General features: G+C 43.2%; 1 protein-coding gene across 1 annotated transcript in view; it reads right to left on the minus strand.

The window, feature by feature from the left end:
* The window catches only part of KCNQ3 (potassium voltage-gated channel subfamily Q member 3), a 354490-nt gene that overhangs the window by 15248 nt on the left and 312706 nt on the right, over window positions 1–26536 (minus strand). The window contains exons 9-12 of the mRNA XM_010344230.3: window positions 22453–22479; window positions 3495–3697; window positions 2449–2551; window positions 249–380 (exon numbers count right to left, since the gene is read on the minus strand). Of these exons, the coding sequence (XP_010342532.2) occupies window positions 249–380; window positions 2449–2551; window positions 3495–3697; window positions 22453–22479 (465 nt within the window). The remainder of the gene's footprint in view (window positions 1–248; window positions 381–2448; window positions 2552–3494; window positions 3698–22452; window positions 22480–26536) is intronic.

Raw genomic sequence — 26536 nt, forward strand, 5'->3', positions numbered from 1 at the left:
CCTTCTCGTCTCCGACAGGCCTGATCAGGGTGCTGACCTCGGCCGTGACTATGTCGTACAGCGAGCGTTTTCACAGTCTGTCTGATCTGCTGCTTTGCTGGCCTAGACATCCACAATGCTTCGTGGAGATTTTTCTTCTTAAAATCTCTCCCTGCATTTTGAATTATTTCTGAGTATCTCCCACCTTAAACTCTAAGGCTCATATGGCTTTGAGGGGAGTGCAGTCCCTCCAGACATGACTGTCTCACCTCGTCTGAAGGTACTTTATCCTGGAAAGCATGTCGAGATGCCCTGCAGAATACTGCTCAATCACATCCTTCACGTCGTAAGGCCTCAGAGTCTCCTTGAATTTTTTTTTATAGAGACGGAATTGTAGAATTCTGCAAGGCAAAGTAGAGGCATTTGTGCATCACGGGTGGAAGGCACAGGAAGCTGTAACCCAAGGCTAGCAAACTCAAGGGCAGGGGAAGAAAAGAACCGAAGAGAAAACAGCTTGCTGGAAGAGCTTCCAACTTTTGGTTCTGGTTCTACCCCTTGGAACCACACAGAGTTACTATGTCTCCATCAGGACTATTCCCTTCAATCATTTGAATAATAAACAAATCACAGTATTAATAAGAGCTAATATGTATTGAGCAGCCAGACTGAGAGCTTAGTGCTTTACGAACAATCCTGATAACAGATCCATTTATGGATGATGTGATTGTGATTCAGAGCTTCAGCATTGTCTCGGGGCCACATCGCTAATAAGGGCGGAGCTGGTCCTCAAACCCAGGTAGGGTGCTGACAAGGCTGGTGCTCTTAATCGCTGTCACACTGCTTTCCGTTTGAGGACAGCTGATGTAGCTCATCCTCAACAGCCTCTTTAATTCTTTTGCTTGGGAGCTCCTAGAAAAGAAAAGCTAGCTTCCATTCTTTGAGCTTTATCACATTCTTTATAAAGTGGGGCACCCAGAACTGGTGGATGAAATAAAAGCCTCACCTCCGTACTTTATTGGTTCCTCCCTGGAAAGCAACCAAATCACCCCTGATAGTGTTCCTTGAGAGCCTCATCAAAAAGTTAACTCCTGCTGAGCACAGAGTCAATTCAAACCCCTAATCACAGGTCAGTGCCTGGAGGTCACAGCCCATCCCAGGCCTTCCCATCTGGTACTTGCACAAGTCTTTTTGATGGTGCGTTCAAAGTTCATTTTGTTTGTCATAGCTTGGGTCTTCAACCTCCAAACATTATTTTGATATATTGATTATGGTACTATCTAATCTGCTTGCCATCCTGCCCACCTTTGTGCCATTCTATAAGCCTTCTCTTTACCTAGTTCCATACAGGTGAGTCTATAAACTAAGGCTCACAGGCCAACTCTGGCCCATTGCCTGTTTTTGATGATAAGTTTTTACTGCAACTCAGCCACACCCATTCCTTTATGCACTGTCTATGGCAGCTTTTGTGCTGTAATGACAGAGCTGAACACTTGCAGCAGAGACCTATGGACCGCAAAGCTGAAAACATTTACTGTTTGACCCATTGCAGGAAAGTGTGATGACCTCTGAGTTAAGACATCAGTGAAAATGCTAAAAGAGGAGGGCAGAGACCAGACCACGAAATATTCCAGCGGAGATCTCCCTCCAGGCCAACTAAGGTTCCTTAACTGGTTTTCTTTGGATAAGGGCTTTCAGTGAGTTAGAAATCCAGATAGCTATGCTTTCATACCACCACACTTCTGTCATATCCTACCTAAAGGTGTCAGGAAAATCCACATCCAAGGCTTTGCTGAGGTCTACACATTATAGCACTACTGTGCTTCTGTCTCTATTAGACTGGGAATCTTGCTGAAAATACCACAATCTGTTGAAGAATTCACCTTGGTTTCTAGAATTCACTGCTATCTTTATAAAGTGCTTACATGCTGATGAAGTTTCAGTAGTAGCCTACTTTTTCATTTTCTCACAGAATTCTAAAGCAAAACAAAAATAGCTGGGATGGATTATGGCCTCTGCTGATACATGGAAAAAAACTATAATTTATTATCTTGTTAAAAATGCGAACTAATTAAAAAGAACTACATGGATGAAGTTAGGCAGAAGAGAAACCATTTTAAGCAAGAAGCCTTAAAGGAAGAAAACCCTCCACCCTGACACCCTTTCCAATACATGGTGGTTACAGGCAGAACAGAACAGAGCAGGTGGAAATACTGTCGGGGGTGGGGGGGCATGTTTATAACAAGGCAGGCACCCCAGAGTCACCCATCATGGTTTGCTAAGGTCTGGATCATTTTTCTTGGGGTGGCATATAGTATTTACATACTCCTGGGACCTGACTCAGGGTTAGTGGAGAGGCTTCTATCCCCTCTTCCTAAAGTACAAGAGAACATTATTATAAGCCCCAACCTGTGGGAGGTGAGCGGGAGCTGGGGAAGCACATGGGCACAGGTGGGGCCAAGGGGACATTACCTGACAGCTCTGATGGCAGTCTTCAGGGTGGGGATCATGTCTTCGATAGGGAACTCATTCCCATATCCCCTGTCTTCTGCCATGGGGTCGCCAGTCCCGGCATCTGGGAGGGAGACACACATATCAACGGCAGGCCACAGCCCTGGAAAAGGCTTGGGGACCCCACTGTTCAGTCAAAGCCTTCTAAGCCTCTGGACGTGTCAATCCCCAGAGTCTTTGTTTCCACATTGTGAGACTCCACAGTATTCTCCAGTTGTGATGCTGTTCAGTGTTTCCTGGCACCCTCATTCTATTATCCAGAAGTCCAAGTCAAAAGTACGTGCAGCTCATGGCTGGTGGTGGGGGAAAAGGCTAGCAGGGAGGAGAAGTGAGCTCCGCAGCTCCTGAGTGGACCCCGCAGCTCCCAAGGGGACCCAGAGCCAGAAGCCAGCAAAGGACACACACTGTGCAGACCTCGCAGCCAGAGAGACCTCAGCTGGGACTTTTGCTCTGTCAGTCTCTGTCCTGGTGATCTTGAGGAGGTCGCTTTCTAAGCTGCACAAGCCTCAGAGGTCTTGGAGAGAAATGTATGATACAGAGAGGGTTGAGGACCTGGGTGGGCTCGGACACTGAGGATACAGGCTTTTCTGCTTGTCCTCCCTGTGAATAAGTAAAAGAGGCACACGAGGCCGTGGCTTCTACCGTGCTTTCTGCCACCTCTTCCCATGTGTTGGTCTCCAGATCGCTCTGCACCTGGCACCTCCCCATCCTTCAAGTTGACCTCCATAACAATTCACTCATGGGGCGGGCTCACTCTTCAAAACCAAGGTGATGGGTTTCCCGGCTCCTCACTTGGGAGCCACCTGCCCAGACTCCTGGGAATACATCACCATGCCTCTCAGCCCAAGGGACAGGAGGAGAAAGGTAAGTAAGAAGCTGGTTTGTGGAAGGAAGGAAAAGAGCTACTCTGGGGACTCAAATGTTCTTAAGTGAGGGTGGTGAGGACGGAGGTGGACTTGGGGGAGGAAGCAGTGGAGGAGACCGGGAGGGAGAAAAAAAGGCATTACCTTCAGAACTCTGCCAGAAAGCGTAGGCTTTCATGCGGAAGGCCGTGCGGAAACGCTCTTTATTGTTTAAGCCAACAGGCTTTGGTTCTTTAGAAGGACTTTCTTCTATGGCATCTACATTCAGAGGGGTAAATAGCTTTCCTTTAGTATTGCTACCACGAGGATTAGAAAGGCGAACCCGATCCAAGAGACCCAGCTTTTGGCTACAAAATAAGCAAAAGTGAACAATTTTCCTCCTTCAGTGCAGGCTCTTACAATTTCCCATCCCTCCATAAAGACTCACACATGCTCCTCCAAGGAGGAGTGGGGACTGCGCATTTCACAGTGCTGAATCTGACCCAGCAGCTTGGAACTTGACAGGGTGTGGTTCCAGTCCTAGCTCCACAGTTTGCTAGCTCTTACACCGCGGGCAAGCTTTTTAACCTCTCTGAATGTCAATTTCCTCATATGCTTAAATGCAGCTTACAGGACGTGTAGGCTATAAATTGCCCAGCTCATCTTATCACGCTTCAGAGATTCGTCTTTCCCCATGCCTGTTCCCTGCATCAATAACTTCCTGCCTCTCCTGTGTACCATCCATGGTGCCCAGATAGTGATTTACACAGAAAAATCATTATCAAAGGATTCTTCCTTGATAAAGAAACCTGACAACACAAATGACATAAAGCAGCACTGTTAATCTGGTGTCCACAAACAGACCCTCATGGATAGAATTTGGCAGTCCATGAGTTTGGATGGGGAAAAGTACCTTTTTAATTTCCTAACTTCTTACTAAGGTTTAGCATCTCTTTCCATTATGAATGTAGGCAACAGATTCCAGTAATACCCTAAATGCCTGTGAATTTCCGCAACAGTAATCACAGATAATTTTATATCCTGTTATTTCAAGACATTGCTTATGCTCATGATGGCTTCAAAATTATGGTGGTATTCAGCCTGCCACTAGGTTCATCACAAAAATGCACATATATGACTACACCTCAAAATTTTAAAGATTTTGATAATGCTGTTTCCATATAATCTGCTTCTTTTGTAACTGAATATTATATTTTGTTTATAGATTCAAAATCATTTTTCTGAGAAGGGGTCCATGGGCTTCACAGTACTGCTGGAAGAGTTCCTGGTACAAAGAAAATGGTTAATAACACCAATGTAAAATTGCCCTACGCCGGGCGTGGTGGCTCATGCCTGTAATCCCAGCACTTTGGGAGACCGAGGCAGGTGGATCACCAGAGGTTTGGAATTGGAGACCAGCTTGACCAACATAGAGAAACCCTGTCTCTACTAAAAATACAAAATTAGCCGGGCATGGTGGCACATGCTTGTAACCACAGCTACTTGGGAGGCTGAGGCAGGATAATTGCTTGAACCCGGGAGGTGGAGATCACACCATTGCACTCCAGTCTGGGGAACAAGAGGAAAACTGTCTCAAAAAAAAAAAAAAAAAAAAAAAAAAAGTTGTCCTGGTGCAAAAAGCCAGTTGCACCTTGATTTAAGCCCAAGTCCACCTTTCCCATGTGGCTGACCTTGGGCAAATCTGTTACCTTTTTGAGCCTCAGTTACCTTGTCTGTAAAGTAGGGATAAGCATTCCCTGCTTTATCTGGTTGCTATGAGACAATGTCCAGGACCTTTTTGAGCCTGTTACCTTGTCTGTAAAGTAGGGATAAGCATTCCCTGCTTTATCTGGTTGCTATGAGACAATGTTTGTCCAGGATTTATTACAGAGTGTGACACATAGCAGGTGCTCTATACATGTTAATTTCTTCTATTTCTTGGCTTTTACCCCCTTAACCTAGTGAGCACAGAGGATAAAGTCCTTTTTTGTGGTATTTCCAGAGAGACCCACATTGCATGTTTTCACCCAGCAGTAAGCTTGCACCCAGCAGCATCTTCTGCTCCCTTACTCCACACAGAGCTTGGCACACAGGAGGCATGCAGCACTCACTCATGTACTCATGAAATAAATGAGACAGTGAATGAATATGGGTGATCAAATCAGCTCTGCACGGGTTTGCAATCATTTTGTGTTTTCTCAAGAGTAGGTCTGCTTAGGAGAGTCATGTGCTCCTGCCAGAAGCAGCTGCGATCTTTGCAGCTGGGTGCAATGTGGAGGTCATGGTGTTGACGCTACTAAAAGAGAAGTGAGCATTCCTCCTGCCACACAATCACCCTGTGCTTTCTGAACACCAGGTCCTCATCTGTCCTGGGGGCCTAACAACACCTGCTTCCTGGAGGGCTAGGGAGTATTACACACGATAATTTCTGTAACATTGCTTGCCTATAGTCCAGCATATAGAAGGCATTAAGAAATCTTTGAAAAAACAAATGAATGAATGAATGAAGGAAGGAAGGAATGCGTATATGAATGAGCAGCGAGCGGTTGTTATTCCTGACTTCCTCTGGATCTGTTCTCTCTCACCGAGCACTGTTCCAGCAGTATGATTGAGGAACTCCATTAATAACCAGCCCCGGATAAATTTAGAAAAACTCCAATGCTCAGCCAGCTCCATCTTCCTTGAACTGAAGTCAACATTTTTGGAATTGCTTTCCTGGCTGCTACTAGATAAATGACTAATAGGACAGAGAATATATCAGAGTCTGTGTGCTAAAAATAGTGGATGGAACAGGAACTGAGCTGAACACGCACTGAAGGCTTTCTGGCATTGCACTGCATGGAGACAGTATATCTTTGTGCCTGCCTGCCCCACTGGACTACGTAATGCTAGCTAGGCAGACTCTGCTTGGCTATCTTTGAACACAGCACATTTCCCTGCTCAGAACATCTGGATGTTCAGGATAGCAACTAAGATCATGGGCAAAACCAGCCTGGTGGAAGCATCCTGACAAACCATGTGACCTAGGACATACCACTTCTGCTTTCTGGTCTCCAGCTTCCTCATGGGCAAAATGATGACCATAAGTCCCTGCCTTTCATAGATATTTAAGGATTAAATGAGGTAATGCATGTCAAGGGCTCAGCCACCTGAGATTCAGGAAGTGCTCAATAGATGCTGGCTGTCATCATTACCTCGGTAAGTAATCCTTTTCCCACAGAAGCAGCAGAAGGCCGATGATGTGTGTGAGAAGGATGGATACAATTCCCTGGGCCACAAATAAAGCTTTGGGTTTTTGTTTTTGTTTAAATGAACTGAGATGGGTTTGAGAGATTTATATGCTATTTTACAGTACTTTTTTTTTTTTTCTTTTTTTTTGAGACGGAGTTTTGCTCTTGTTACCCAGGCTGGAGTGCAATGGCGCGATCTCGGCTCACCGCAACCTCCGCCTCCTGAGTTCAAGCAATTCTCCTGCCTCAGCCTCCTGAGTAGCTGGGATTACAGGCATGTGCCACCATGCCCAGCTAATTTTTGTTTCTCTCCAGTATGAATTTTCTTTTTTCTTTTCTTTTTTTTTTGTATAGTACTTCTTAATGCTAGTCCGAAAATGTTCAACATTGTCACTGCACTCCACTTCCATAGGAAATAAGTATATGAGAAGCTTAATTCCAGGTTAATCCTAACCCTAACACTAACCCTAACCCTAAGCAAGACAAAGTTAATAGCAGCCACTTTTTCTTGAACTGAAATTTCAGTATAATTGTTGAATATAAGGAAGATAATGAGAGGACTCTCTTGGTTCTATCTGTGCTGGGATTTAGGATTTGCTTGCTAGGGATTTAAATGCTTCACTGCAACCTAAAACAGTCTGGATTGCTTTGGCTACATTCACTTAAAACCCCACTGGTCAGAGATGACAGTTTAGATGGTGTTAGGAATCCAGATGTGTGGAACCAAGTCAGAAGTCTCAGCTTAGAATCACTCACGGTCATTCCACCTGAGAGGCTTATGGAATTCTTCCTCCAGCAAAGTGGATGATCAGCTTACTTCTTAATCGTGTTGCCTGAAATCCAAGACCCCAATGGATAATCAAATGCAAGGCAAAGTTCACTGATGAAACTCAAAACTCATCTCTGCTCTACTCTGTATGGATTTCCAGTGCATAATTAAGGTGTTGTTCTAGGAGGGCATTGCAGATCTTGCAAGAAAAGCCTTCCCCGGAGCTGACATCAGATTTGTTTCGAAAGCTAGGGCTCTTGATTTGTTAAGTGCAGGTGAACAATTTCCAAACATGAATTGTAAAAACTGCAAATAGATGGGCTGGGCATGGAAAAGTAAAATCAAGGTTGTTCTATCCTGGACGATGCGGCTCTTGTCCTGGGCTCCTCCTTCAGGTATCAGCATGGAGAACTTCAGCCATGTTCAACTCCGTGTAGTTTCTTCACATTCAGTGTTTAGCATGTGCTGTGAACTCTACCTGGGAAAACCTCATCCCTTTCCTCATCTAAATGACTCTTAGTTTTGCCTAAAATGTGGCACAAGCATCTAACCCAAGGCTCACTTGTCAGCACAACTGGATGTTCAATATAGTGGTGACTGAGACCCATTAGACATCCATTCCCTGTGCCCCTAGTCCGCTTCAGGCTTTCCTCATCCATGGCGCTCGTCCATTGCAGGGAAACAGTTGACTTAATAGGGACTCCCCTACTAAATCAGTGGTTCTCAATTAGGGGTGATTTTGACACTCCTGTCAAAGAACATTTGGCAAGGCCTGAAGACCTTTGGTTGTCAGGACGGCTGATATAATAATGGGAGCACTATTGCCATCTAGTGAGGAGAAGCCAGAGATGCTGGTAAACATCCCACAACAACGAAGAATTATCTGTTTCAAGTATCAATAGTGCTAAGGTTGAAAAACTAAAAGGTAAGATTTTGGGCGAGAAACTACCATGTTCAATTTGTATATCCAGGATCGAGTGCAGTGTCTGGCACGTTACAGGCACCGAGAGCATTATTACAATGCTGAATGAATGGAGTAATACAATCTTCAATCTTCTGATTAATAAAATACATCTAACCTCAGCTAAGAAAGGGAGTGCTATATAGTGGAAAGAGTTTGGACTTTGGAGTAAGAGAACTGAGTTCAAATCTCTGCTCGGTAGTTTGTATTTTAGTTTGGAAAGTCATCAACTCAGTTACAATTTTGTCTGTAAAAAGAAGCTATTATTATTTATTCATTCAACAAAAATGTGTTCGGCACCTTGTAAATCCCAGGCTCCTGGTAACTTGCTGAACGTACATTGGTGATTAAAACAGATGCAGTTTTTAGTCTCTAGTGAGTTTATGACAAAGTTAAGAAGACATACAATAAGTAAACAGACACATTCATTGCTAGAAATCTGACAAGGAAACCGAGAGAATGTAGTAATGAAGAACAAAGAGAGGCTGACAGGTAGGGTGGCTTGGGAATGTATCTTGAGTGGATGGGAAGATGAATTGGAAAACCAATTTCGGTAATCCAGGATTAAGACGATGGTGGTCCACAAACAGAAGCTGGGATCCGAAGGGCAAGATGCTGGGTTTGTTTCTTTTCTTTTCTCTTTCTTTTCTTTCCTTTTTTCTTTCTCTTTCTTTCTTTCTCTCTCTCTCTCCCTCCCTCCCTCCTTCCCTCCGTCCCTCCCTGTCTCCCTCTCCCTCTCTTTCTTTCTCTCTCTCTCTCTCTTTCCTTCTTTCCTTTCTTAATTATACTTTAAGTTTTGGGATATATGTACATAACGCACAGGTTTGTTACATAGGTATACATGTGCTATGATGGTTTGCTGCACGCATCAACCCATCATCTACATTAGGTATTTCTCTCCTAATGCTATCCCTCCCCAGACCCCCACCCCTGACAGACCCTGGTATGTGATGTTCCCCTCCCTGTGTCCATGAGTTCTCATTGTTCAACTCCCACTTATGAGTAAGAACATGGCAGGCAGTGTTTGGCTTTCTGTTCTTGTGTTAGTTTGCTGAGAATGATGGTTTCTAGGAGAAGCTGGATTTCAAACAAAGGGGGTGAGGGCTTTCCAGGCAGAAGAACTGCATGCAGGTGCAAGGGGCATGAGGACTGGACTGTGGCACCAAAGGGAGGGCATGTGGCCCAAACATTCTAAGTGAGAGGTGGGGGGGGGCACCTGATGAGATCAGAGGCCAGATAAGTCAGAGATTATAGAAATGGAAATAGAATTTAAACAGAAATAGAAAGTAGGAGTTTCTATTTTATTCTAAGTATACCTGGGGCCCCACACAAATTTTTGAGGAGAAAGTATATGAAGTCTGCATTTTAAAAAACACATACCTGTTCACTGCAGCATTATTTACAACAGCTAAAAGGTGGAAGCAACCCAAATGTTGTCCATCAGTGGATACGTAGGTAAAAAAATGAATGGACATGCAACAGGATACCATTTGGCATTAAAATGGAAAGAAATCCTGACACATGTTGCAATGTGAATAAAACTTGAGAACATTATGCTAAGTAAAATAAGCCCTTTATGATTCCACTATATGAGGTTATTTAGTGTGGTCAAACTCATACAAACAGAAAGTAGAATGGTAGTTTCCAGGGCCTGGGGGCAGGGAACAGGGGCAACATTGTTTAATAAGAATGAGGTTTTAGTTTTACAAAGTAAAATGTTCTGGAGGCTGGTTGCACAGCAATGTGAATGTATCAAATACTATAGACCTGTACTTTTTTTTTTTTTTTTCGACAGGGTCATATTCTGTCACCCAGGCTGGAATGCAGTGGTGCCATCTTGACTCACTGGAACCTCTGCCTCCCTGTTTCAAGCGATTCTCCTGCCTCAGCCTCCTGAGGAGCTGGGATTACAGGCACCTGCCACCATACCCAGCTAATTTTTGTATTTTTAGTAGAGACAGGGTTTTGCCCTGTTTGCCAGGTTAGTCTGGAACTCTTGACCTCAGGTGAACCACCCACCTCAGCCTCCCAAAGTGCTGGGATTATAGGTGTGAGCTACTGTGCCTGGCCAAGATCTGTATTTTTAAAAATGTTTAAGATAGAACATTTTATGTTATGTGTATATAAATACAATTTAAAAAAAATTAAAAGAACACAATGGGCTTTTGGTGGAGAATGGGTTGACGGGAAGTAAAAACAAAAAAGAGAGACTGAAAAGGAAGTCAGTGAAGATATCCAGACAAAAGATGCTGCTGCTGTGGAGTAGGGCAACTGCAGTGGGTAGAGGAAGGTGAACTTTGCCATCGATTTTGGACTAGAACACCAATGTTCTTTCCTGATGAGTTCTATAGGGGCTTTGAGGAAAAAAGACTGATAAACAACCATTCCTGGTTTCTGGTTGCACAAATAAGTTGTTCAACCACATAGGTACCCTTATTATAACCATCATTATAAGCTATTTTTTTTTTTGAATTGGGTAGGACTTGGAACAAGCAAGTGTGGGGAGAAAAATCAAAAGTGGAGTTTGGGACATGTTACTTTTAGGAAGACTGAGAGGCATCCTGTCAAGTAAGCAGCTGGAGACTCTGCCTTTTTTATTCATTGCTATATTCCCAGACTCTATAATGGTTTCTGGTACACAGGAGTGTCTTAAGAAATATTCACTGAATAGTGGATGGATGGATGGATGGATAAGTGAACGGATGATGGACAGATGAATGGATGGATGAAGATGAGTGCATGGATGATGGATGGATGATGGATATACGTTTGATGGATGAATGGAATCAGTGTCACTAGAGTCAAAAAAGAATATTTTGAAGAAAGGGTTAATCTGTCTTGTGCCATTTCAATATGAATGCTCAGTACAACGGTATAGACTGAATGCCCAGCACAGAACAGCCAATCCCACTTATAGGAGTCAATGCCATCTCTCCCTCATTCTTTCGTCCTTTCATCTCTTCATACGGACAGCGTGGGGACTAACACAAGATCTGCAGTCCCCTTTCAGAAGACTTTTAGAAGGCTTCCTAGCACCCTGGTCTATCCTGAGAGAGACAGAGAAAGCAGACAGGTAGTAGACACCTGTCACCTTCTACATGCCAAACTTTTGAGGCTTTGGTGTCCTATTTTTCTCTCTAAGAAAAGATTATAAATGGAAGTTGCTGTCTGTGCTTATTTCTTAAAATATTTTATTCTTTAAAACAATATGGGAAATGCTAACTGGAGATGAGATGATGATAAATGTGAAGTGGCCAAAAGGGGCCTGGAACGTGACAGGCCTTCCTTAAATGGCATCAACATTGGAGAAGATGATGGCAATTTCTTTACACCTTTCACTCTGTTCATGGTAGAGCTGGGAAAACCGAATAACTCCTTTCCATTGTGTGATGGTTAATTTTGTCAACTTGACTGGGCCAAGGGATCCTCAGATAGTTGATAAAACATTACTTCTGGATGTCTGTGAGGGTGGAGGAGATTAGCAGTTGAATCAATAGACTGAGAAAAGATCAGCCTTCACCAAAGTGGATGGGCATCATCCAATCCTTTGAGGGTCCAAATAGATTAAAAGGATGGAAGAAGAGTGAGTTCACTCTTTTTGCTTGAGCTGGGACATTCATATTCGCTTGCCCTTGGAGACTGGAACTCCTGGTTCTCAGGCCTTTAAACTCCAGGACTCACACCATTGGAGCTCATAGTTCTCAGGCATTTGGACTTGAACTGAATTACATGGCTGGCTTTCCTGGTTCTCCAGCTTGTGGACTCCAGACTGTGAGATTTCTCAGCCTCCATAGTCATGTGAGCCAATTCCCATAATAAATCTCCTGTAATACGCCTTGATAAATTCCATTGCTTCTGTTTTGCTGGAAAACTTTGACCATAAACTTTATTTCTCTACTGAGGAATTTATTATTTCGTAGCTAGAAACAAAGATTCACTGTTCCTTTAGGGTTTTTTGTGCATTTTCCTTGGGACATGGGCGTGCTTCTTAACTGATTTTATCAATTGATATTTCTAGAGATTTCTCGTATAGAATTGATAGACGCAAGAGGCAGACAAGGGGGAAGAGCCCAGAGAATCTCCAACTGGCCTGCCCACTGGGAGGATGGGTGGAGCCACAGAAGTTCCTGCCACTTGCTGCCAGAAGGAGTTTGGCCTTTCCTGTTCCCGGGTGTGACTTGAGATTCTTTCTGTGAGACAGGGGCCTATTAACCGGAACCATTCTCACTTTGCCATGTGGTTTTCTCCTTTTTCCTTTTGCCCTGTAAATTCTGTGATCCCCTCACCCTTCAAAGTGTCCACGTGCCTAATCTTTCCTGGTCGTGTGACAAGAACAAGGGTTTTTTTTCCTACAACAGAATCAGGTGGCTAGAGAAAAGATCACAGGCCTAGGCACCCAAGGGTGGAAGGAAGAAAGGATAAAAGATGGAAGGAACAAAATTAGGACCCTAATTCTTTCTTTAGCTCAGTGTCAAGCCATGTAGCCCTTGAAAGGCCAAAAGAAAGGTCCTCAGTGGATTCTCTCCTGTTCTCTTGTTTCAGGTAGAGCTTAGACTTTCCTTCCCTTGTGCCCATTTCCTCTGCCCCTGTGTCTCTAACATCTCCCTACCAGCAGCCCCACATCACACTGTTATTTTAGGCTGACACATCCGTTCTTCCCATCAGACTGTGAGGGCCTTTTCCATTAGAATATGAGTTATCGGCCGGGCGCGGTGGCTCAAGTCTGTAATCCCAGCACTTTGGGAGGCCGAGGTGGGTGGATCATGAGGTCAAGAGATTGAGACCATCCTGGTCAACATGGTGAAACCCCGTCTCTACTAAATATAGAAAAAATTAGCTGGGCATGGTGGCGTGTGCCTGTAATCCCAGCTACTCAGGAGGCTGAGGCAGGAGAATTGCCTGAACCCAGGAGGCGGAGGTTGCGGTGAGCCGAGATCGCGCCATTGCACTCCAACCTGGGTAACAAGAGCAAAACTCTGTCTCAAAAAAAAAAAAAAAAAAAAAAAAAAAAAAAAAAAGAATATGAGTTATCATTTCCTGAGACTTCAGGGCTGACAAAAAGCAGAGCTCTTAATGCTCATGGTTTAGGTTAGAGAAGGCAGAGGATAGAGGGAAGGAAGACAAAGCCAGGCTTCAAATCCAGGTTGATCTGCCTCCTAAAGTAGCTCTACACCATATGGAAATAACCTGGAAATATGAGTGCAAATCAGGATAACAATGATGAGAAGAGCAAACCCTTAAATGATACTTACCATGGGCCAGACTCTATTCTAAGCATGCAATCCTTACCGCAGCCCTAGGTGATAGGTACCCTTATTATAACCACCATATAGATGAGGAAACTGAAGCAGAGTGAGGTTTGTAATGTGCCCAGAATCACACAGCCGAACATTTTTAAAGTGATCTGTAACTCACAGTGTCTAACGTGGCAAAACAACATGGTTCCAATTCTACTACTGTGGCCACAAACTCACAGCACAGAGGACCTAAAGTGGCTTGGAAATCACCTAGAGCCATCTCTGCCTTCTAGAGATAGGCGACATTAGACCCAGGTGGTAGGTGGTTCTCAAGGGGCTGGCTAATCTGGGGAAGGGGAAGGACAGATAAGGGAGGGAGGAGGCACGAATGTGATTGGACTGACCGCTGGGCTGGAAGAAACAGTATCATGATTTTGAAATAACAGATGTGTTAATTGGATTCTCTCAGTTAAACAGCTTTGTAAAGTTAGTTCTGCTGAACTCAAAGGCCTATTTGGTTCCCTCTCTAATTCAGTGAGTCGGAGGATCTGTGAGTACGATTCCAGATAATTTTGCAGCTGGTACTCCAGAGACACTGATATGAATGTGGAGAGCGACATATTATTCTCTGCTGGTCTCCTAATAAATGTTTTCTCCATTTGCCTAAATATCATGTCTGAATAATACACCAGTTGATCAGCACTGATCTCTAGTGAGCATTTGCTACATGCTGAGCTCTCTTCTGGGTATGATATCTATGACTCCAACCAGTCCATGAGGTCAGCACTATTACGATCTCCACTTCACAGATAAGAACATGGAGACACAGAGAGATTGCATAAGTTGCCAAGAGCACACAGCTAATTACAAAAGAAGCCAGGTTTTGAAGTCTAGTAATCTAACTCTGGACTCTGTCCTCAGTCTCTATGGCTATGACTACCTCCCAATTATACACCATGCTTATTTTTAGTCCCTAGTCAAAGAGAAAAAATGACCAAAGGTCTGGAGGAATCCAGGCAGACACAGGTTCAAATCCCAGCCCCTGTGTGAGTTGATTCCTCTTGCTAATCCCTAGTGTCCCCATCGGTGCAGGGGGATAATACAATCTAAATAATTAATAAATATCTATCTCAAGGTCATGTATCCTGGATCTGCTAAGACAGCGTCTCACCATGTGCAACCTATGGCAAACATAGCAGGTTAAATTGTGTTGCCTTGCAAAAATGTGTTCTATCTCTAACCCAATACTTGGGAATGTGATCTTATTTGGAAATAGGGTCTTTGCTGATATAATCAAATAAAGATGAGGGCATACTGAATTAAGGTGGGCCCTTAATCCAATGACTGCTGTCTTTATAAGAGAAAGGAGAGGGAGATTTGGGACACAGACAAACTCAGAAGAAAAAAAGCCATGTGAAGCGGGAGGCAGAGACTGGAGGAATGGGTTAAAGCCCAAGGATCACATGTACTACCTGACACTAGGAAGAGGCAAGGAAGGACTCTTGTCAAGAGCCTTTGGAGGGAACATGGGCAGGCAACAATTTGATTCTAAACTTCTAGCTTCCAGAGCTGTGAGAGGATAAATTTCTGTTGCTCTAAGTTTACCCATTTTGTGGCAATTTGTTAGGGCTGCTGTAGAAAGCTAATAGCAAATGAGGGCTTGGTGAATGTACTTAGTGAATGTCCTGTTTTCAGACTGATGAAGCCAAGTCAGGGAGCTGAGACACATTCTTGTGTCGTCAGGGATGCCCTGCCCATAGGTAGAGAGAAGGCCACATAAACCATATGGAGGACCATCTTTTCCTTATTTTTGAAGTAACAAAAATGGAACGTCCACACTCTCAGAAGAACTGGAAAGAAGCCGATAGCTCTACTAGCTTCTCTCCACAGAAGGAGGTGAATTACCCAGCTGGGTTATGGTGTGTGCAGCAGCCGTTTCCCACATTTCTTGATTCACAGAGTTCTGTATTAAATGTCAGTGTCCAGATAAGGTCTTTCTCTCTCCAGCTTTCAGTGCCCTGCAGCTGGCTGAGAGAGTGTCTGCTTGGTCCCTGTCCTGTTTCCAAGGACACACTTGGTGGGAAGTATTGCCCCCAGATCCAATATTGCTTTATCCAGAAAATGCAACCTGTGTTTTATTTTATTTTTATTTGTTCCTGGACACATGTGCAGAACATGCAGGTTTGTTACGTAGGTATACATGCGCCATGGTGGACTGCTGAACTTATCAATCCATCATCTAGGTTTTAAGCCCTGCATGCATTAGGTGTTTGTCCTAATGCTCTCTCTCCCCTTGCCCCCCATCCACCGATAAGCCCTGCTGTGTGATGTTCCCCTCCCTGTGTCCATGTGTTCTCATTGTTCAACTCCCACTTATGAGTGAGTACATGCGGTGTCTGATACCTATATTTTAATCCTTTTTGGACTTCTAGGTCTATTTCTCAATTGGTTCATAATTCAGAGGGGAGGGGATATTATACATAACCCCCAACTCCCCATTATCCCAAGAGGAAAAGAGACTAAGCCTTCAGGACATATCTGGGATCTCTCTGAGGTTACATAAAATTGATCCAAATCTTACCTCTGCATCTCAGCTACTCTGCAGCCTGGGCTAATGTTGCAGGGTCTGGATGGCAGGAGAAAATACTAATAGCTATGGGTTGCGTTCAAGCCTTTGTTTTGCTCTGGTTAACAATTTCCTCATCAGTAAAATTAGGGGATTGGATTGATTGAGCTCTAAATTCATGTTTACCTTTAGTAGTTATTGATTCTGGAGCATGGAAGCTGTTTGATTGCCAACATTATTCATGACTGTGAGATAAATTTCATGTGGTTGATGTCACAGACAGAGGCAAAGTGTGAACTGTATGTTTGACCCAATGTTCTTTCACACCACAGATAATCCTGTCTCTGCCTTTTCTTGCCTCTATAGCCTCCTCCTGTGACAGGGACTTCAGCTATGTGCGCCAAGAAAGGGTAGAAGAAAATGAAACAAGCAAAAGGGACACCTGCAGTGACTGACTAGGTAACTGTTCCTGACTGCTGGAAGAAGGAGCATGGTGATACGGACCACGAACTACAGAGCTAGACCAGCTAGATCCAAGTCTTGCTCTTGATGCCTTCTAGCTGTGTGACCTTCTGCAAGTCACTTATCTATCTGACCTCCATTTCTTATCGATAAAATGGGGATAAAAAATAGTATCTGTCACTTAGAGTGGCTGTAAAGATGAGCTGTGCTTAGAACTATACTAGGGAAGTGGTCAGCATTCTTTGTAAGTTATTGTTGAATTCTTCGATCCAAAGCATGACTACTAAATTTGACCACTCTGTAATGGGAAAGACATAATCACCACACAGGCAATAAAGATGGTACCTGGGACAGATTTTTCTCCCTTTCAAAATATGGATACAGAGGAGAAGACTCCCAAAAGCTGCTGTTCAGATTGAATTGGTAGAAAATAGAGTGAACCATTGGGCTCAGGCAAGCAATTGTTGTCAACACAGTTATCTATTTTTAGAATTTTTAAAATGCCAGTTTCTATCAAAAAGATGTCCATAATTATCAGCACTGTTGCATGTCTACTGAATAGTTATTATTGGTGTTCAAAATGATTATAATGCCAGGCTTAATATGGTTAGCTGTTCATGTTTTTAATGCAATATTATTATTAGGAATTTGAAAACTTACAGGTAGAATTTATGCCTGTAATAAACAATTACCATTTTTTGTCTGCTTGATGTTTCATCCCTCATTCTTTGGGGAAAAAAAAGGGCCCTATTCTTTTCAGCAACTGCACCTCCCACTTCAACCATGTGATTTTAATGAGGGCTGCTAAGCATAGTATCTGACACCAGCACCCACCCACTCTAACAGGGGAAAATCTGGTCCAGAGCTTAGACAGTAGCAGATTTTACGCTTTAAGGGGTAGAGACTGTCCAGGATGTGAATATGTGACCCAAACTGGGTCAATCTGAATGCTTCTCTGGGATTTTAAAAACTGGTGTTGGGTGAAGGATAGATGGACAGAAGACAGGGAAAATACACGTGATTTTGGAGTTGCTAGCATCCACAGCTCACTGATATGGAGAAAGTCAGCTGAGAGAGTAAAATTATCACAAAAAGAGAAGCAGAGAGAAGAGACAAAGAGAGAAAATCCTGGGGTCCTATTCCTTGTTTCTTTGGGGTTTCCACCCTCTCTGATAGCTGGCTATGTGAACCAGTACACCTCCCTCAGTTTAATTTGGGTGGAACGCTATGACACTTGTAGAATAATGAGCCCATCCATCCATCCATTCATCCATTCACTGCCTCACTAAATTAATATCTACCGGAAACCAATCATGTGTCAGGCTCTGTCCCATGCACTGTTTCATGTGTAAGAGATAATGCAGTGAATAAAACAGACAGAGATTAGCCCCTTGGAGGCAACTGACTTAATATATGTAATAGGTAATCATCATAGGATCATGGAGATAGAGACAAGGGCATGGGCAGAGGTAAGGGAAAATCTCTCTTGGGAGGTGACATTAGGCAGGTTTCCAAAGGAAGTGAATATATAAGATGTGAGATAAGACCTCCTGGCTGAGGGAAGACAAGGGCTGACATCACGCATCCATTGTATTAGCTGAGCTCATTCTGCACACATGGATAACAAGGAGAGCATGACAGCCACCTGTGCTGCAGGCAGAGTCAGGCTGATGCAACGGAGGCCTCATGGACTCCTCATGCATTTGCAAGGCCCATGTTCTGTGTTTGACTTAGGTGTAAGTTACGTGAATGCTTGAGATCAATTTCCTCATAAGTAAAATAGAGGTAGTCTCATCCTTTAATTAGGTTATTTCTTTATAGTCACTCAGCAAATATTTGTAAGTCTAAGGGGTACATCTTACACTTCAGGCACAGTATTAGCCTTGGGGAGCTCGTGGTCTAGAGAGGAAGAGACAATTTAACAGGTGTATATATATATATGTATCATATTTATATATAAAATAACTTTGTTATATTTGTATAGATATATAATAATCAGTTTACTGAAAAGAACTCAAGCTCATAGTTGGTTATAAAGCTATCGCTTTATGAGGGCTGTCTTGACTGTTTTGATTTATAAGGATCTGTTTGAAAAATAAAAGCTCAGTTGAATTCTTACAATGAGTAGGAGGTTGGCTTGGATAATTTTATGCTTCCTTCTCAGGATCTCTGATTCTAAGGTTAATCGGAAAGAAGAGAGCCAACTTCTACTGTGGGCTTACTAGGTTCTGAGCGTTATAAAGTATACAGGCTTTATTAGGGGAGTACTGGGTCCTACCTCAGGGCATCATGAGTTGGGCATCTAAACTAGGTGAGAAGGGACGGGAGGGTGTCAACTGCCTTCACTTTCATGAGACTCAAATAAGATGACATATGCCAAATTCTTGGTATAAAATTATCAAAGCCAACCTCCCAGTCATTGTAAGAATTTAGCTGGTCACAAATGGTCTGGTAACGGTCTGATCTCATAATAAGATCAGCACAAAAAATTTTTTTAAGTTACAATTAAGTTGTCCTTAGTTAAAAGGAAATTTTAATAGTCTTTCTAGAAGTTTGACTTTGATATTAAAATACACTAATACAAGACTAAAAATTGGTTAGAACAAGATTTTTTTTTTTTTTTTTTTTTTTTTTTGAGACGGAGTTTCGCTCTTGTTACCCAGGCTGGAGTGCAATGGCGCGATCTCGGCTCACCGCAACCTCCGCCTCCTGGGTTCAGGCAATTCTCCTGCCTCAGCCTCCTGAGTAGCTGGGATTATAGGCACGCACCACCATGCCCAGCTAATTTTTTGTATTTTTAGTAGAGACGGGGTTTCACCATGTTGACCAGGTTGGTCTCGATCTCTCGACCTCGTGATCCACCCGCCTCGGCCTCCCAAAGTGCTGGGATTACAGGCTTGTGCCACCGCGCCCGGCAGAACAAGATTTTATTAAAAATATTGATTTACTTTTAATGCAAGATAATTTAATTTTTTTAAATTTTACTTTGAGTTCTGAGATACATGTGCTGAACATGCAGGTTTGTCGCATAGGTATACATGTGCCATGGTGGTTTGCTGTACCTATCAATTAATTTTTAAATTCTATAACCTGTTTTAATTTTAATTTAAAAATTATTCAGATTGATCTCTCAGAAGTTTAACTTATGCTGTACCCTGCTGTTTAAGCTCTTTCTCCCTTTTGAGAAGTCCTGGGATGGTAACTGTTTCCTTCAATTTTAGTTGGCTCCTGTAACTTTTTAAAATTATTAGTCTAAAGTAAGGGAGAGAATATTTGAAAACAGGCAAATAAAAAATCTTATAGAAAAATAAAAAGAATTCAGCTGGTCTTATGTGCCACAAACAAGTCCACATAAATCAAAACATTCAAGATAGCCCTTATAAAGCTATAGCTTTATAACTAAATATGGACTTGAGCTCTTTCCAATAACCTAATTGGAAAGTCATTTTTCTTATTCTCAGTATAGCATCAGCATATTAAGTTACAGAGAATAGAATTATTTCCTCAGGCTGACAAATAAACAAGTATATGGGCTACCTATGCTAGAAGGAGGCAATAAGATGAATTCCAAATCTGACTCTGTTTAGAAATATGAATAAAGGGACTGGGCACAGTGGCTCATGCCTGTAATCTCAGCACTATGGGAAGCTGAGACGGGCAGATCACCTGAGGTCAGGAATTCAAGAGCCTGGCTAACATGGCAAAACCCTATCTCTACTAAAAAAAATAAAATAAAATAAAATACAAAAATTAGCCGGGTGTGGTGGTATAAGCCTGTAACCCCCGCTACTTGGGAGGCTGAGGCAGGAGAATCACTTGAACCCAGGAGGCAGAGGTTTCAGTGAGCTGAGATTGCTCCACTGCTCTCTAGCCTGGGTGACAGAGAGAGACTCCATCTGAAAAACAAACAAACAACAACAACAAAAAAAAAAACAAAAACAAAAGAAGAAAAAAAGAAATATGAATAAGAAAACTAAGTCTTCCTAGGAAGACTAGAACACCAGGTAGCTATCAGCCTATTGAAGAAGCTATTGTAAGGTGGAAAATGCATACCAGCAAGTGTGACTCTAATGCACATGAACATTCCTGACATTCTGTAGTCAGCTGGTTCCCTGCCTCCTGGGTAAAGGGATTTATTCCTCTGTTGACAATTCTTGCATCCCATCTCCAGATTTCATTTCCACCTCCAGGCTGTGCAGCTATAATCATACCTGGCATCTCACCTGCTAACACATCAGCCAAACCTGACTTTGTCCCAACCCTGGTTGAAGGAGACTAAGCGACTTACATAACGACCTTGTCTTCTTCTCTGAGGAGGGTGAGCCAGCAAACACCCAACATCTCTGACCCTAAGAAATCACGAAATAGATTTTCCCTTTGTGCTCTTGGCAGAGTGGAGGATTCTTGAAAGGGATATGATCAAGTAGATGACCAGATATCAGAAGCCCCTTTTCTAGAGAGGCGTCCCCAGGAAAGCCTCAAAATGCATCTATCTGGGCCCCAATCAATCTGGAAGTGTTGAATCCAGGGCACAGTAATATTTGCATGCATATTTCAGTGAATTTTATTCATGTCTGAATAGAAGGCTCTAAAGGTAGATTTAACAATTCACTTGCAATGTCAAAATCCGCATGATTTAAAACCCTGTTGGTCATGAAACAAGGAAAGGAAAGGGCACTAGGATCAGATAAACTTATAGATAATGAGGACAGGCTCATCCTGCATCACACAGCCCATACGCACTAGGAGTAGACGATCCAGGTCTCAAGAATACCCCATTGGGAGTCTTTGAGACCTGGATCGTCTACTCTTAGTGCGTATGGGCTGTGTGATGCAGGATGAGCCTGTCCTCTCCAGGGATGTCGGTTTCTATAGAAATATCAGCAGAGATCTCTGTGGTGTCCTTTCACTCTGCCTCTGGGAGCCACGAGCTTCTACAGATTCTCCAGTAAATGTCCTGACACCATCACTGTCATTCACCTAACCCTCCTTTCCAATCTCCCCAATGGCCCTTACAGTCTAAAGTGGGTCCAGGCAAAACCCACATGGTCCATTTGAAAACACACGCAAAGGAAACAGAACCAATGCTGTCAGTAATTGTCTCTTCCAAACCGGATTTTGTGTGAATGGGGCTTCGTGGAAACACTTGGGGGTATTTGACTTGGCCTCCCAATGGCCATTGTTCTCAAGTGGTTCCCCTATAAGGTAGTTCAGGGTCCTCTCACCTCCTCTGCCCAAATTCTGTCAGCACTAGGAGAGCATTTGGACTTAGTATCCAGGATATTGATTGTGAGGCCTCACAAGTGGTTTATCAATAACAATAGTTTAAAAATGGTTTGTACAGGTCATACAGATATATAGATAGATGTGGTTTCCTGGGAAACCACATGAGGATCATGAAATTATAGTCATAAGGATCATAAATTACAGTCTTGATTCACTTACCATCTGTGAGCCCAAGAAGCAGACAAAGTGATATATCATGAAAATAACATGGTCTTAATATTCGGACCTGACTTTGAATTTTGATCTTTCCACTCAATCTCAACCCAACTTCTCTGAACCACAATCTCCTCATCCATAAAGGATGATATTAGGGCCTATCATACCTTTTGGTTGTGAAGACCAAGTGAAATAACATATGCAGAAGTCCTGACATAGAACCCAGCCCAGAAGAGACCCTCAGTAAGTGGCTCATGCCATGATTCCTATTAAGCTGCCCTAGGATCAACCAGAAGGAAATCAGGCAGAGGACTATGGTGGTCAGCAACGACGTGTGCTCCAAAGACTCTATCTTGGGACCAGCATGACCACAAATGGGGCCCTACACCATATGAAGCACGATGCTCCGTCCTGACACAGAGGTGGGAAGAAGGGAATTCATAATCAGAAACTTACCTGGATGCTGCCTCCAGCTGTTCTTTCCTAGAAGAAGAGGGAAAAAAATAAAGCATAAATTACGTGACACAGCTGTATTCTTCCCCCAAAGATTGTTGCAAAGCTTCCATCTGAAGATGATGGAGCAGAACAGAGATCTAGGACAGGATGGTCGGCGTGGAGGGAACCGACAAAGGAGGTGGGTTTCCCAGCCAGATCCCCATCCATGGAGCTCTCATCAGCTCTAAGGTTCTCAGGGTTCTTTTCAGCCACTCATTCATTCATTTATGCATCCAGAAAATGGTTGCTGAGCAATTACTCTGCCCCAGCTCTCACATTGAGCTCGGGAAATTTGTTTGGCGATGGGGACAGATCAGGAAACCAGAAATGTCATAATGTAGCAGTCACACACATCCTTAAGTTTGTCGACACCATTGTCATCATACTCAACACTCTCTTAACTCAATTAGTCCTCACAGCAACCCTATGAAGTACTATCATCTTCCCATTTTCCTGAGGAGAAAATTGAGGCACAGAGGGATTAAATGAATTTCACACTTCATTGTTAAATGAACTGTGATAGGGCTCCAAGGAGGCGGCAAAGTCAGGACCCAAACCCAGGTGATCCAGCTCTGGAGCCCTCACCAACTGGGAGGGGCACCAGCCGTGCTCTGCACATAGTCATGACTCCAGCTCTTTCTCAGGTTCTCCGTCTGCCTGGAACTCCCTTCCTTTTTTTTTTTTTTTTTTTTTTTTTTGAGACAGAGTCTCACTCTGTCGCCGGGCACCAAGCTGGAGTGCAGTGGCACAATCTCAGCTCACCGTAACCTCCGCCTCCTGGGTTCAAGCAATTCTCCTGCCTCAGCCTCTTGAGTAGCTAGGACTACAGGCACACGGCACCACCCCCAGCTAATTTTTGTATTTTTAGTAGAGACGGGGTTTCACCATCTTGGCCAGGATGGTCTCGATCTCTTGACCTCGTGATCCACTCGCCTCAGCCTCCCAAAGTGCTGGAATTACAGGCTTGAGCCACCGCGCCCGGCCTGGAACTCCCTTCTTTTTTTTCCCGGCCTGGAACAGTTCTACTCATCCTTTAGGTTTCCCAGGGGCCCTCCTGGGGTTTCCCAGTCAGTTGCTCAAGGTCTGCACTGAGCAAATCCCCTCACAAGTGAAATGTTAGTCTGCCATTATCACTTGGATCACATCATCCTAGAAAGAACAACTGGCCTAACATGGGGATCCACAGGTGGGAGGGATGGAGACAGAACAAGAGAATCATGGCAGAGAAGTCAAAGGGCCAGTTGGAGAGTTAAGAATTTCTGCTTTGAAAGTCAGCTCAGCATCTAGTCACAGTGTGGCCTTGGGCTCTGGCCATACATTCTCTGGGCCCATTTCCCCCCAAGCACAACAAAGTCATGAGTTAGTTGATCACAAAGCAGGTGGACACAGAAAGCTGTGACTTTCTAGAATGTTCTGGGTCCCTGAGGCCAGGAGAAGTAAGAACGGTAGTAAAGAGAAGAAAAGGGCAAGGGGACAGCTGAAGGGCGTACTGGAAGAGAAGGCATGGTGTGGAGAAAGGTTAAAGGATTAACACTGCTCATTCCTCTTTCATTCTCCACGATGAGTATTTCATGCTTCCTCCCCTCCTGTCAGACTTCTCTCACTTCCCCACCTTCCTCCCAGCTGATGACCTTGACTCCCCTCTCACTGAGGTCTGCCCATGGTCTTGCCACCCACCCCACCCACTGGACTTCTGTTTGTGCCAATGGATGAAGGGTCCATGCTCTTAATGAACACTCATACTCCACAGACCATCCATCTCTGCTTCTCTCTCTCTTCTAGTCTTTCCCCTCCCCTCATACGCATATTTATCCTTCTCTATTAGACCCTTTCCATCAAAGAAAAAAATCCATGGTCTCACATCCACTCAGCTGTCACCTATACTCACTGTCCCTACTTGCTTATTTCCTCATCGCCCTTTAGTTCATGTCCTCTGGCTTCTATGTGCAATGCTCAACTGAGATTGCTCCAGCCAAAGCCCCAGCAAATTCCATGTCACGGCATCCCCTGAGCACATCCCTATCTTATCTTCATTACCCTTATGATAGGTTAGGACTGGTGCAGTTGACCTGTCCATTCACTGCTACATCCCCAATACCAAACACAGGGCTTACCACATAAGGGATGCTCAATAAATATTTCCTAAATGAATGGAATAAATGAATAAAAGGGTTTAACTATATTCCAGAGTGTTCTAGATCATGGTTGTTAACAGCGGTTTCCCAGGACAGTAATTCGGGATCTGCTTTCCCCCTTCAGCATCAACACTCCCTTGTAGCCCAGACTCATTCAGCACAGACTGAAAACTTGCTATTGGCTAGGGACTAAGACAACCACTTTCATACATTTTATTCAATTTCACCATCCAAACAACAATCTTCAAGAATGGGTCTTATTAGCCAAATGCCTTTTCTCATCTTACTTTTACCCAGTTTTCTCCCTAAATAATGTTTTCTTCCCAGAGATATAATGCAAAATAAAAACACAGGTTTTGGCACAAGACCTGGGTTCCAAACTTTGTTCCATCATTTAACAACTGAGTGATATTAAGCAGGCTAATTAATCTCATTAACTCTTTTATTCTTCACCTATAAAAACGGGCTTATGAAAAATGGAGTTGCCCCTTCTACTTACCTTCCAGGACATCCTAAAACTTAAATAAGATAGTATGTATGAAAGCAGATCCAATGGTCTTTGGCTATAGGAAATGACTAGTGCATACAGTCCCCTTTCTGCCCATTTCTAAGCACTCCAATAATCTTGACCCTGGTCATAAAAAGAACAAGTCCTGGTTCCCCAATGAACTAACTGTTCTTGGTCAAGTATTTTCTACTCCATGGGTGAAGTCTTCTCAACTCCATTTCAGTTCTAATATCTAGCAATTCCAGAGCTGGGCTGTCCAGTCTAGTAGTCATTAGTTCCAGAAGGTTATTTATATCAAAATTTAAAAATCTCTTCCTCCATTGCACTGGTAACAGTCAAATTCTCACTAGCCACACGTGGCTAGTGGCTACCATATTGAATAGTGGAGCCATAGAAAATGAAAAGTCAGACATAATTCCACTCTCCCTTCAGGGAATAAAGTGGTGCACATGCTCTGTTGATAAAAAGTAATGTCCAATTTTTAACGGCTTCCCTCATCCCTCCTTGTATATAAGAGTGTATAATCTGCCATCATTCCTGCCCCAGCATCTTCCTGTACCCCCTCAGACTCTTACAATCAACTTGTACTAAGTCTCTTCAGCCTCCACTAGCCAGCAGACAGAAGACCTGGGTTTTCCCTCAGTTATGTCCAACATGCTATGTGGCCTGAAATTCCTCTGAACTTCTGGAGGCTCTCAGGTTCTTCTCATAGAAAATTGGATTTAGACTTGGTACTCTTTGAAGTTCTTTGCAATTCCAAAACAATGAGTTTGTAATTATAATTTGTAATAAAATAAAAATAAGAACAGACCACCATCATCCATCACTACTAGTCCCAAACACATAGATACTTGCAAATTAACAAAGAAGTACACTAAGCTGGAAATTGTGATATGGCATCACGTTGCAGATGGGCTACACAGCTTCATCCTTCAAAACCTTTGGCAGGAATCTAAAATGGTGCAGCCACTGTGGAAAGCAGTCTGGCAGTTCCTCAGAAAGTTAAACATAGACTTACCAATCCTACTCCTAGGCATATACCCAAGAGAGTTGAAAACATATGTCCACATAACGTGCATGTGAATGTTCATAGTAGCATTATTCACAAAAGCCAAAAAGTGGAAGCAACCCAAATTTCCAACCCTGATGAATCATTAAACATAAGGTGGTATATATAATCAAATATTACTCGGCTATAAAAAGGAATAAGGTTCTGATATGCACTGCAACGTGAATGAAAGGTGAAAACATTAAGCAAAATGAAAGAAACCATGCATAAAAGAAAGACAAGATGTTATATGATTTCTTTATACTATGAAATGTTTAGAATAGGTGAAATAAAGGCAGAAAGTAGATTAGTGGTTGCAGGGCCTGGGGAGAAGACGGAACCAGGAGTATCTGC

This window comes from Saimiri boliviensis, chromosome 15 (genome assembly GCF_048565385.1).
Source record: "Saimiri boliviensis isolate mSaiBol1 chromosome 15, mSaiBol1.pri, whole genome shotgun sequence".
NCBI lineage: Eukaryota > Metazoa > Chordata > Mammalia > Primates > Cebidae > Saimiri > Saimiri boliviensis.